This window comes from Lissotriton vulgaris, chromosome 8 (genome assembly GCF_964263255.1).
Source record: "Lissotriton vulgaris chromosome 8, aLisVul1.2, whole genome shotgun sequence".
Classification (NCBI taxonomy): domain Eukaryota; kingdom Metazoa; phylum Chordata; class Amphibia; order Caudata; family Salamandridae; genus Lissotriton; species Lissotriton vulgaris.
In genome coordinates, this window is record NC_141696.1 from 1,103,901,383 (window position 1) to 1,103,914,414 (window position 13,032).

At 46.2% G+C, this 13,032-nt stretch overlaps 1 protein-coding gene across 1 annotated transcript in view; it reads right to left on the bottom strand.

Annotated features, from left to right (window-relative positions):
* Positions 1–1,634: 1,634 nt before the first annotated feature.
* The window catches only part of OLFM4 (olfactomedin 4), a 52,888-nt gene continuing 41,490 nt past the window's right edge, over positions 1,635–13,032 (bottom strand). Inside the window, exon 5 of the mRNA XM_086936225.1 lies at positions 1,635–3,908. Within this exon, the coding sequence (XP_086792351.1) occupies positions 3,106–3,908 (803 nt within the window). The 3' untranslated portion in view covers positions 1,635–3,105. The remainder of the gene's footprint in view (positions 3,909–13,032) is intronic.

Genomic DNA, 13,032 nt, shown 5'->3' on the forward strand with positions numbered 1-13,032 from the left:
GGGTTGGAGGTGCCGCCGAGCGCTTTGCTAGGGCCGGTTTTCGGACGATTTTGTTGCAGGGACGATTTTGCAAAAACGGCCCTGTAACAAAATCGGCCCCCAGGGATTGCCCGGTGCCCGCTATGGCCAGTCCGGGCCTGTGGTTGCACCACTTTTTTACAAAATGCTAAAAGACTTTTACAAAGTCTGGCAAGGAGAGTTTTGTGCCACCATGCATGGCTTTGTAAAGAACTGTATCTCAATGCAGCAGCTTTCGCTGAATTAGATTACATTGAATTCTGGGATGCATAACATGGGTGGAAAATGGACATTCCCGTTCATCCACCCATGGATTTCAGGCAATCTCAGATTTACAAAGGTTTGTAAACCAGGGATTGCGTGAAGTTGCTACACCTCCCCAAGGACGGAGTAACGAAGAGGAAGCCTTTTTTTATTCCTTGTTATTTCCTCTTTCTAGGTGTACATACACAGAGGTAGATGCCTCAAGGAATTGTTTTTGCGTATGGTATCCCAAGTTTGTAGACCGTGAAAGTACATCCATTACAACAGTTTCCAGACTGAAAATAAGGCTGGCCACACCCTTAAGGGGACCAATACTTTCATTAAGCCAGTGGATAAGAGTGTGGGTATGATCATTCAGAACACCTCCGACTATAAAGAAGAAATTCTTACATAATTGTCCGATACCGGTTGCTACAGCAGGATTTGATACAGTCCATAGCAAAAATCGAAACATTGATTGAAGAACTCACAAAACAAGGTATAAACATGAGTTTTTATGGAAAAATTACCATGCTTTTCTAAAGAAACACCATCCAAGAATCCCAGTCTTCTGGACATTGCCCTAAATACATAAAATATTTCAAAATTTACCAGACAGGCCAATAACCACTGGCTGCTGTTCCATTCATAGGCCCTCTATTGTTTTTTTGATCAAGCACCAGTACCTAAAAAAAGAGGCTACCTAATGGACAGTATGCACTTCATTAATATTATTAGAACACAGTATTTGATGATGAATTAAATATACTAGTGATGATGGACAAAATAGACAAGCAATGCATCTTGTTTGTTTACCCTAGAAGTTTAGGCTTATACATTTCTCTCAAGAGGAGATGTGGCCTAACAGCCTGAGCTGCTCACTTTAGAAATGGGGAACGAGGTTTGAGTACATGATTGGGCTCAATATTCTGTAATTTTGAGCAAATCATTTAATCTTCTCCTGCCATAAAAAAATCTGACCTTGTGTACTGGAATTTGTGCTCATGGAAAGCTCTGGGATGGCTTTGGACCAAGTTTGTGTTGTATAAAACTGCAAAAAAGACATCCATCATGGGTAGGATTGAAAAAATAGGAGTACCTTCCTTAGGTCTTATGTTAGTGGAGAGAAAATATTTATACAGATAGTAGTGTTTACTTTTTTTGAAAATTACACAGGGTTGCTTCATTCATACGACTGTGGCAGTAGATAGAATGTGTAGAAACACTTACTCAACAATTTGATCAGAACTGCTGAGCCACAAATAAACACCATAACTGCGGGTTCTGTTGATCCAGTGGTGAAACCTACTGTTTGAACTTCAAATGCTAGAGTCTCACATCTCTTAGCAAAATAATGAGCTGGACAAAACCACTTCAGTCGTACATTTTTAATATCAGTTGCAAGCGTTAGTCATAACTGTATAACATGAAGCACTGCAAAACTATGATGCCTAATTTCCAAGGCATGTCTAAGAAAATACCTATCAGTAGGAAAATACAGAAAGCTATGACATAAGATCATTTTAGCAAGCTAACAGCCTCTCGGCCTCTCGGTTGAGGTGGCAACTAGAAAATACGGGTAAAATGAATGATTCCCCCTCATACTTGGAAGTGTTTAAGAAGGAAAAGGGAGACTCTTCCATTATGAAGTTAACATTTTGTGCCTCCAAACTATCATAAACGAAATAACTAAATGATTGCCAATACTGTGAAATCTATTTTGTCTAATAAGCAAGAATCCTAAGTTGATTAATTCAGACGAAAACAGAAGTCTTCCACTCTTTGTTTGGTGTCAATTAGTGGTTGGCCATTTAGACAAAATAGATTTCACAGTATTGGCAATCATTTAGTTATTTAGTTCATGTAGGCTTGGCCTTGCTGTTGGGAGCCTAGACCCAGTGGTGTTGCTTAGCAAACTATCATGGCAAGAATATTGATGACCAACATATCAGTGGGTATGCCCATAGAGCAGTGGATAGGTTTACTATACTTATCTCCACATGCATGTACTCTGACAATGTACATACCTTCATAACTTCAAGGTACACAGATGTGGAGTTAAGAATTAAGTCTACACTTGCCTGAACATACTTACCTCATCAATATTTGGTTTGTCAATATTTTTGCTACAATATTTCTGTGTAAAACTGGATATTCTGACATACTGTAGGCACATGAACTTTCCTGAATGTAGCAGCCATCCTAAAGTTTCACTACAGTGCCCCACATTAGAAGTGATCCATTTGAAACGGTGCAAAGATCCCACCTAGACAGGATGAAGCGTCATCGACGTCTGCTTAGTATAAGCGGGCGTCAAAAGTTTGGTTGAATTACTGAAAGTTTAACTGAGGTGTTGGAAAAGTTGTAAAAAGCAATCAGGAAAACCTGAATTAATGGCTTTGGAATGATAATGTAAACTGAAAGAATAGAATATTGTGTGTGCAGTAGAGTGTTGAGAAATAGTACCCAGGATGTGGGGAACATTCTTTGGGAAATGACAGCAATATGAATAGGATCAAGGTTGAATCCTGGAGGCATTCTAAGGTAGGTGTCAAACATAAAGAGAACATTAAATGCTTGTTCTTTTTCAATGGTAGGATTTATGTCCTTCTTCTAAGAGTAGTTGCATCACTAAGCAAAAGAGTATACATTCTGTTGTTTGTTCACATCAGATGACAAGTTCCTCTTCATGTATGCATATTAGTATCAATTCCATTCAAAAAACATCTGTGGACTTACACAGTACTGCTCATCAATTTCTATTCAACAATTACATGAATATTAAAAACTACTCACAACTGCAAGAGTATTATACAACTTATGATGTTTAAATGCATGTAATAGTTAACTCAAAGCAGGCAGAAAAGCTGTATCATATGTAACATGATATCCATCACTGTAGACATAGAGTTTATGGTCGGAGGGGCTGTAGTTGATGCTCTGCATTGTTTCTAAGGTTTTATCAATCATGATGCTAAGTGTCCTCTCTTGCTCTGTTTTTGTGTCAAAGGAGTAAAACAGTTCTTCCTTTCTTGTGTTGATAGGGCGGACAGCATAGAGGACTCCACACGCGATGAACGCGTTGGTGACTGAGGGCTTGTACTGCCTGGTTTGCCAGGTCTTTTCCACAGTAAGTGTAGTTTCATTCAGCTTGCTGATCACAATGTTCCCTGTGCTTGCTTCTGTTGAGTAAATGACCCATAACCCACTCTCATCAACTGCGAAATCTATGTCTTGCCATGCAACTCCAGCATAGGAGAAGCGGTTGTTAAACACAGCACCTGGAAGGTTTTTTCTTAAAACCAGTTTGTTGGTGGTGATGTCAACTTTGCACATGTCAGATGAAGCGTGACAATTGTAGTAGAGGAAGTCCTCATACACTGCACTTCCACTGCCTTGTCCGTACTCCACTCTGTACTCCTTATAATTTTTGTACAGCAGCAGATCATCGTGGGAAGTGAAGATTCTGTAATATTCGAGGTATCTTCCGTCTGGATTGAGTGGGGCCGTCCAGTAGAGCTCCTTCTGGGGATCCCGTAAAGAGTACCCCTTACCCCACCCACCGAATCTGTAGGAAAAACCTCTCCAGTTCAGTTGAATTACATAAGGTTTGCTGATGTTAGAAATACCTCCATGGTCACAGCTTCCTGAAACACAAAGAAGAGATTGGTACCAATCAATAATCAGAATAGTTTTTAAGTATATATTGCCTCCTCGCGACCCAGAATTACCCCGACACTAATCATAGACAATTATCCCACGTAACATAAAACAAGCAGTGGCATAGCCAATGGGTCTTGCCTTTGAAACATTACAAGTGTTTAGTTATCCAGCACAATATCCTTGGTGCAACAACATCAAGTGTTGCATGGCTAAACACTTATAAGGTCCCAAAGGTGAGACCAATTGGCTATGCCAATGTTTGTTTACTAATGGGCTCTTGTGCTATGTAATGAGCATTAGCAAATTAAAAGAGAATCACTGAATTAAATTGGCATTGACCTGTAAAACCAGCCGAAATTGCACTGAAAATATGAACACATATCAAGCAGTCAATAGAGAAAATAATTTCTTTTTTAAACACACACACACAAAGAAGAAAATCCAATACAGTTAGAGCAGATTTGCTGCAACCAAGAAGACTCTTATCACTAAGAGTGGGGCAGAGTCACATGAATCTCAAGGTGGAGCACTGTATAAAAGGACCTCCATTGCTAAGGGAAGATGCAGACCAGTAAGGTCCGTAATCTAGCCCAAAACCTACCTCTAGTAAGTTTGTACAAGGTAACACGACCATATAAGCAAGAATATTCCTTTAAATTCATACTAGCACCCAAAGTCATGAAACGATTATTTCAAAATGTAGACTAATTTATCAGGAGTGATCTGCTACTTGTATAAGATTTTGAAAGATTTGACAAATAGGTTGCCGACCAACGCAGGATGATTTAAAAAACATCATTACCTAGCAACGCCCTACAGAATCCATTCAAAAGTGAAGTTTGAAGTGGTCTAAAGTGTACAATGCAATTTATTTACAGGTTCCTTGTCATGTGATTTTAACATACTGAGCCGCTTTACCCCTTTGCATCCTGGGTTTCGTTAGCTTGATAACCAAAATGTACATAAAAAAATGCTATGGCATAAACCATATAAAATGTTATTTTATTACCAGTGATGAGGTAGTGGAGGGGCATCAGGACCCACACAAGGTTCCACATGTCCTTCCCACAGTCAACAATAATGATAAATAGCAGAATATATTATATAGAGAATGTTAGTAAGAGATAAAGTTTTCGCATTTAGTAAAAATGTTACCGTTTATAGAAGTTTACACTGTGTTTTAAAATAGTTGCCTCATTGTCTGTCCGATTCACAATGTTGCTTAATTTAAAATATGGCTGATTGACAAACCCTGAATAGAAACCCAGGTAGTTGAACAAAATGTCCAACACGAGACTTTATAAACATGTGACTCTTGGCTCACTTGTTTCAACATCGAGTATCTTTCAGCCTCCATCAATATTGGACTATCATCAAAGCACTGTGGATTAAAGTAATTTTAATAACTAAAACCCCAAAACTCATTCCTTTCATGAACTAATTCATAAATCTAATTTTTATTCTGAGACCTGCCCTGTTTAGGACCTGGGTATTTGACGGGCCAGTCTCACAACTACGATCAAGAGTGGCTTCTGTACTGTCAACTTGAGCAGGAGTGACAGAACTTTTCAGCTGCCGACCAGATCCTTTGGCAACGGCCATGGAAGATGCAGTCTTGATTTGCTTTACCTGACTCTTCAGCGCTATGAAGTGGCCAGAAAGCTTCATCATGGTGTTTTGCAAAAGTCCATAATAAATAAATATATATAAATAAATTAGAACCTGCATGCTTAATGCTGTAGAGCAGGGGTCTCCAACCCAGTCCTGGAGGGCCAGATCCATGCCAGATTTTAAAAATTACTACATGTATCTCAATGGGGATATCCAAAAAATCTGGCATGGATCCGGCCCTCCAGGACCGGTTTGGAGACCCCTGCTGTAGAGTCTACTGGGACTAGAGACTCCAGTAACCTAGAGATTTCACAAGCCTTCAGCTCTGGCACCCCATACCCACTCCGACATAAGATTTTGATACGTATAAGCTCTGATTAGGCTGTATCAGGGAAAACAATTGGAGCATTTTCAGCTAAACTAAGGGGTGGACCCAAATAATAAGCAATAGGGTGACAATTGACATGTGTAATGGCCAACAATGTTGAGGTTCAGCTGCCGGTCGGGGGTAACAGGACTGATGGAGGCACTCAGAGCACTCTTGAAAGATCTTGCCTATACTAATGGAGCAGGGCAAAGGTACATGCATGCACTGATTTGGGCAGATGACATCCCTCACGGAGTTGGGCAAACATACATTATAGGCTATAAGCTGTATAAAAGCACTTACATACATCAGAATATACTGATGATGGCAACAGTAGTAGTACAGAAGAGCAGTTGTGCAATGTACACTGAAGACAGACATGTAATGAAGAAGGCTTGTGTGCAATACACAGTCTGCTGTCAGACAACATTATTGGTTTAGGAAAAATGAGCAGTGCATGCTCTGAGTTGGTGACAAAAGTGAAGAAGTGCTGTACATGTGCAGTACACACTCTAAGTTGAAGATAACACTGATAAAGTCACACATTCTCAGAGCTGGGTGGCAGAAATGATGTCCTGCCATTCTGAGAATGGGCACAACAATGCAATCAATATGGGTATTGACAGCACTGATGTACCACTGCATCCTTCATGGTATATGGCAGTACTGAAGGAGCATGACAGGCGTTCAGTACACACTTTGAGGGAAGAGACAGCACTTGTTGACCAGGGCAGATGGGCAATACAATCTGGATGGGTGTTGACAGCACCGAAGAAGCAATGCATACTTTGAGCTGGATGACAATCAGGTTAGAGCAGGGCAGGTGTGCAGTGCATACATTGAGGGAGGGGACAGCAAAGTAGTTGTTAACTGCAATCTGTATGGGTGATGACAGCATGGATGGAGCGATGCACACCTCCAGATGAACTGTAACGCGGATGGAGTAGGACAGGCGTGGAGTCTGAGGCTGAGAATGGGGCGGTACAAAAGGGGGTGGTGATGGACGGAGCATCTGAATCAATCAAACACTCACAACCAGTCAACTGATCTAGGTTTATTCCATCACCGTTCTTTAGCCCACTCTGCCACCCCAGTTCAGACATGGCTATGTGCAAATCAGTCTGACCCTGTGCCTCATGGGAACAGTCCAGCCTGAACTGCCAAGCCATGTCTTCCCTGGCGGGAAACAAGCTTCCGAGGACCGGTTTCTGGCATTCCAGCCGTCTTCAGCCCGGCTTGCTTGAATCCAGTGGCAACGTGAGCAAGGGACTCACGTCTGAGCACACCCTGCCACACTTATGGCGGCCAAAAGCGGTGCAAAAGGGGGTGGTGATGGACGGAGCATCTGAATCAATCAAACACTCACACCCAGTCAAAAGATCTGGGTTTAATCCATCACCGTTCTTTAGCCCACTCTGCCACCCCAGTTCAGACATGGCTATATGCAAATCAGTCTGAGCCTGTGCCTCATGGGAACAGTCCAGCCCGAGCTGCCAAGCCATGTCTTACCTGGAGAATGGGGCAGCACTGATGTAGCATGGCAGGTGCGCAGTGCACAGTCAGAGCTGGTTACAGCACTATTACAGCAAGGTGGGTGGGCACTGAAAGTTCTAATGTAGATAGAAGCACTGGTGAAGAAAAGCATTATCCAAGCTGGAATACACCAATGATGGCGATGGACAGCTGTTTCGCGAGTATTCTGAGCTGCTGACAGCCTGGTTAGATGGGGAAGGGCAGGTGTGCAGTGCATGCTGGGACTGGGGACAATACAAGCTGAGGTCAACAGATATTCAATGCACAGAGGTTACAATACTGTGTGCAATATGTTCTATGAGCTAGATGACAGTGAGGGTGCAGGGCAGTGGATAATCTAAGAGTGGTGACTAGGATTAGGGGCAAACAGATAAGGGGTGGCTATTTGAGAGAGGAGATCTGCTGGGTACACTCTAAGCTGAATGACATCTCTGATGGAGCAGGACAGGTGCAGAGTACTGATTGCTATTGTAGGTAGGGAGCACAATGCTCGCTGTAACCTAGGAGCAGGTGGAAGGCTTTAATGACTTGTTTAATCTTCTGACCTCACACTCTGTGTCCTAAGTTGTTCTCAAAGATAAGGGCAAGTAAAACACCTAAGTAGCCAGAGTGAAGTCTTCTCCTTTTGTGCCCTACTGTGGGGACTAGAGGTGATGCTCCTGCCGAGTTGTCTAGCATGAACAGAGCTGCTGCCAGCTCACAACATCCTACTGCCCCTCCTTAGTAGCCACCCCTCTCTACGGCCAGACACTTACCCAGATAGTTGATGCAGAGCTCAGAGGGATCTCCGAGCCCCAGGGATCGATTACCAACGTCCCAGACCGAGTGGCCAGTGCCATGGGCCATAGCAGGCAGGGTCCCCGACCTGCGAGGGCATGCAGGGTCAGCAGGAAGCGTGCAAGTCCAACTCTGCAGGTGCTTACAGCGCCCAGTAGACATTCAACCCAAACCACTACATGGCCGGGCCGCTGTCTACTAGTTCTGAACTGAGTCAGGGTCAATCTGCGGCTGCGCAGTGCCTGCTGACGTCACTTGATACTCGTGGTGCACCGGGCTACCAGCTCCAGGTCGGTGGCGGTGCTCGAGCTGTCATTGAGCCCAGCGACAACAGTAGAGTGCCCGTGTGCACTCGGCAACGTCCTTTTTCTGGAGCGATATAGCCATAAGGGATGTTTGTAGGACACCAAGAGAGCATCCCTGTGTTTTTTCCGGCCGAAGCAGGTTATCGGTGCCCAGAGGACGGCGTTGAAACTTTGTTTTAAATGAAGAGCGTTTAGACCCTCACAGTCACAGATTAGCCTTTCCACAGGGACAGTAACCTAAAATGCAACGTTATTTTACATGAACAAATATTACTGTTCTGAGTTACTCTAAGACATCTAATCTAATGCTTTTGAGGTGTTGAGCGTGCATCAATGCATTTGTGATGGGTGGAAGTATTGCCCTATGATTACTCTTTCCCCATCTCTAAAGTTATGCCCTGTGATCTTGGCTCCAAAATGCGGTGAAGTAAGACGCTAAAAAGAGCACTCTTATTAAAGCGAATGGAGCATTAACACTTTTTTGGGGGCGACAAGGGTGATATAGGTTTGGAAAGTGAGTTGCCTCATTTAAGTCTATGGAGGTGGCTTGTTTGTCAGGCTGGTAGATAGTAGTAACAAGGCGCGGGCCTCACGCAAGTAGAGCAGGCAGGGTTTACCTTGCGGGAGCGAGCGCGACAATTACTAACACATGGCGCCGCTCGCTCCTGCAAGGGAATCGCCAAACGTGCACGCGTTGCCATTTAAAGAAATGCAACACATGCCCGTTTTTGCGTGCAAACCTGGAGCGATTTCTAAAGGTCTCCGTCCTATGCAGCACATGCGCGCTACGTAGACGAGACCTAAAAAGTATGTAAAGTATTCAAAAAGATGATTTCAAGCATTAATTGAACAAGGTATCTGCAGGAATTTGATAGCATTGGCCATTGTATATACATCATGTTTTACAAACATCAGATTTAGCAGATGTTTCCTAGATACATCAAGAGTGTACAAATAGTACATGTGTGACATCCTGCATCCTGCCGCCTCAGTGCGAGCTTTTATTAATTGTGCTGACCTTTCTTGCACAGGTTCGCTGCACTTTGCACTTTTCCTCGCGTCTTTGCACACTTCTTGTTCGCGCCGCCCTCAGCGCTCGGCCCCAGCGGTTCCCGGAAGTGAGGCGGGACCGCATTGCACCGGGGTTGGCGCTCTAGTCTCCTGCCTCGCCCGCTCCTATTTATTTGGAGCAGGGAGGCGAGTGCCGGTCTATGTGAGTATTGAGACTTTGTCTGCCCGGGAGAATTGCTGATCCAGCCCCCAGCCTTGCACTTTAACTTTGCTGCTTTATTATCTGTTTTTAAATTGTTTTCTCGCTATTGCGCAAGCCCTTTTAAATCAATTTTTTAAATTGTACTGCCGCCTCAGTGCGAGCTTTTATTAATTGTGCTGACCTTTCTTGCACAGGTTCGCTGCACTTTGGACTTTTCCTCGCGTCTTTGCACACTTCTTGTTCGCGCCGCCCTCAGCGCTCGGCCCCAGCGGTTCCCCGAAGTGAGGCGGGACCGCATTACACAGGGGTTGGCGCTCTAGTCTCCTGCCTCGCCCGCCCCTATTTATTTGGAGCAGGGAGGCGAGTGCCGGTCTATGTGAGTATTGAGACTTTGTCTGCCCGGGAGAATTGCTGATCCAGCCCCCAGCCTTGCACTTTAACTTTGCTGCTTTATTATCTGTTTTTAAATTGTTTTCTCGCTATTGCGCAAGCCCTTTTAAATCAATTTTTTAAATTGTACTGCCGCCTCAGTGTGAGCTTTTATTAATTGTGCTGACCTTTCTTGCACAGGTTCGCTGCACTTTGCACTTTTCCTCGCGTCTTTGCACACTTCTTGTTCGCGCCACCCTCAGCGCTCGTCCCCAGTGGTTCCCGGAAGTGAGGCGGGACCGCATTGCACCGGGGTTGGCGCTCTAGTCTTCTGCCTCGCCTGCCCCTATTTATTTGGAGCAGGGAGGCGAGTGCCGGTCTATGTGAGTATTGAGACATTGTCTGCCCGGGAGAATTGCTGATCCAGCCCCTAGCCTTGCACTTTAGCTTTGCTGCTTTATTATCTGTTTTTAAATTGTTTTCTCGCTATTGCGCAAGCCCTTTTAAATCAATTTTTTAAATTGTGCTGCCGCCTCAGTGTGAGCTTTTATTAATTGTGCTGACCTTTCTTGCACAGGTTCGCTGCACTTTGCACTTTTCCTCGCGTCTTTGCACACTTCTTGTTCGCGCCACCCTCAGCGCTCGTCCCCAGTGGTTCCCGGAAGTGAGGCGGGACCGCATTGCACCGGGGTTGGCGCTCTAGTCTCCTGCCTCGCCCGCCCCTATTTAACGCGTCGATAAAGCGTGCGCGCAGCGGACGCGCGCAGCGGGCGCGCCGTCTACGCGCCGAAGGAGCGCCAAAGGAGGGCCCGTCTGTACCCGTCCGTGTCCCGGACGGGCCCAGGGCCAGGGCACCCCCTTACCTCCCTTGTCATCTCCAGGCTGGCTCTCTGAGGTATTCTTCTGAGGAGCTGCTTGCCCTCAATACCTACAGCTGCGATGCCGCCAAACACTGGGAGGTTTTAGATACTCTGTCCCATCGGTGCCCAGCATGCGGGTTCAGCTTTTTGAATCCGCAGCCCTCAGTCGACGTGACTAGGAACAGCTCAGAGGTTATAAAAGCGGGCCTGATTAATGCAAGATCAATGGTCAGACACGCGGCCAACATATTTGAGCTGCTGGATGAGAATGAGCTGGATCTCCTTTTCATCACTGAAACCTGGCTCACCGAGTCCTGTTCGCCGGTGGTGAAGCTTGCTATACCACGGGGCTTCAGGATTACTAGGACTGATCGACCCTCTGGTAGGGGTGGCGGCCTGGCGGTGATTCATCGGGATCACTGGGTAGTTGTCAGTGAACCTCCTGACCCATTGGGTGAGATGGAAATGATACACTTTGTAGTGGTCCTCTCCGCCCATTTTACCTTGGGAGGCACCCTTCTCTACCGCCCCCCGGGACATGCGGGCAGGTTTGTCGCCAATATTGAGGAGGTCATCGTGCCCGCGCCCTGCAATTCACCCGATATCTCCTCCTGGGGGATTTTAACATTAATATGGACGCGGTGGAATCGTCAGAAGTGGTGCGCTTAGCCGAAGCCTTCTCGTTGGCTCACCTCACGCAATGGGTGAATTTTCCGACCCATGAGGCCGGCCACTGGTTGGACCTGGTGTGCTCGAATTTTGAGATCACTATGTCTCCCCCTAGGGGGGTTCCATGGTCAGCCCATGCCCTAATTCAGTTCGCCTTGCCCCTGAGCAAAGAAGGGTTGAGGGGACTGCCCCCCCCTCAAGCGCATTCTCAGCGGATCACCCTGGCCTCCCTTTCGGACTCCCTTATGCTTAACCGCCTGACTTTGCCGTCTGAACTTGATTCAGCGGTTGAGGCCTTCAACTCCTGGGTCGAACAAGGCTCCGCCTTGCCCAATAATAAAGGTAGCAGCAGGCGGACTAGGTCCTCCCCTTCTAAACCCTGGTTTTCCCATGCTCTTAGGGAACTCAAATCCGGCTGCAAAAAGCTGGAGAGAGCTTGGCGCCTTGATTTCCGTCCAGAACCGAAGAGCAAACTGCGGAGGGCCCAGAAGGCGTACTATTTAAGGTTGCTAAAAGCAGATATTTCGCAGGGAGGATTAAGAAGGCGGACAACAATGGCAGAGAAATCTTTGCCATTGTCCAGAGCTTCCTCTCCCCTTGTGCTGCTTTACCAGCTCTCCCGGCGTCCGATCTTTGGTGTGAGGAACTGTCCTTTTTTTGACAATAAGATTGCCAAAATTCAAGAGGAGCTTCAAAACTCCTGCGGTCTCCTACAGCCCCTACCGGCCGACACTAGTCCTGGGCCGACTCCACCTGCTATTCAATTCTCTAACTTTGAGTCAGCTCAGCAAGCGGATCTGTTGGCTGTCCTCGAAGCTCTAAAGTCTGGATCTCCCTCTGACCCGTGTCCTGCAAGGGTCTTAGGGGGAGTGGCGAGTCTAGTCTATCAGGAGGTTACCCAGATTGTGAATCTGTCTCTGGCCTCTGCCTCTGTGCCCCTTTTCTGGAAACAGGCGAAACTTCTCCCCCTGCTAAAGAAGCCTGGCTTGGATTCTCTGGCCACTTCCAGCTATCGCCCGATCTCGCTGCTCCCGGCCCTTGTGAAAGTATGCGAAAAGGTCGTATTCAGGCAACTGAACAACTTCATTGAGTCCTCCCAGGCCCTGCACCCGGCACAATCGGGGTTCAGGGCTGCCTTTAGCACCGAGACGGCACTGGTTGAGGTATCGGAGGCCATCAGGGAGTGTCTGGATGGGGGCGACAGGGCGGTCCTGGTTCTGTTGGAGCTCTCTGCCGCCTTCGATACGGTGCCCCATACTCAGCTGCTGACGAGGCTGGCAGAGGTAGGCCTGTCGGGTGCGGTCCTTCCCTGGATCTCGTCGTTCTTGTCTGATCGGACGCAGCAGGTATGGATGCCACCACACGCCTCGCTACCCAAGAAGCTCACCACTGGGGTGCCGCAGG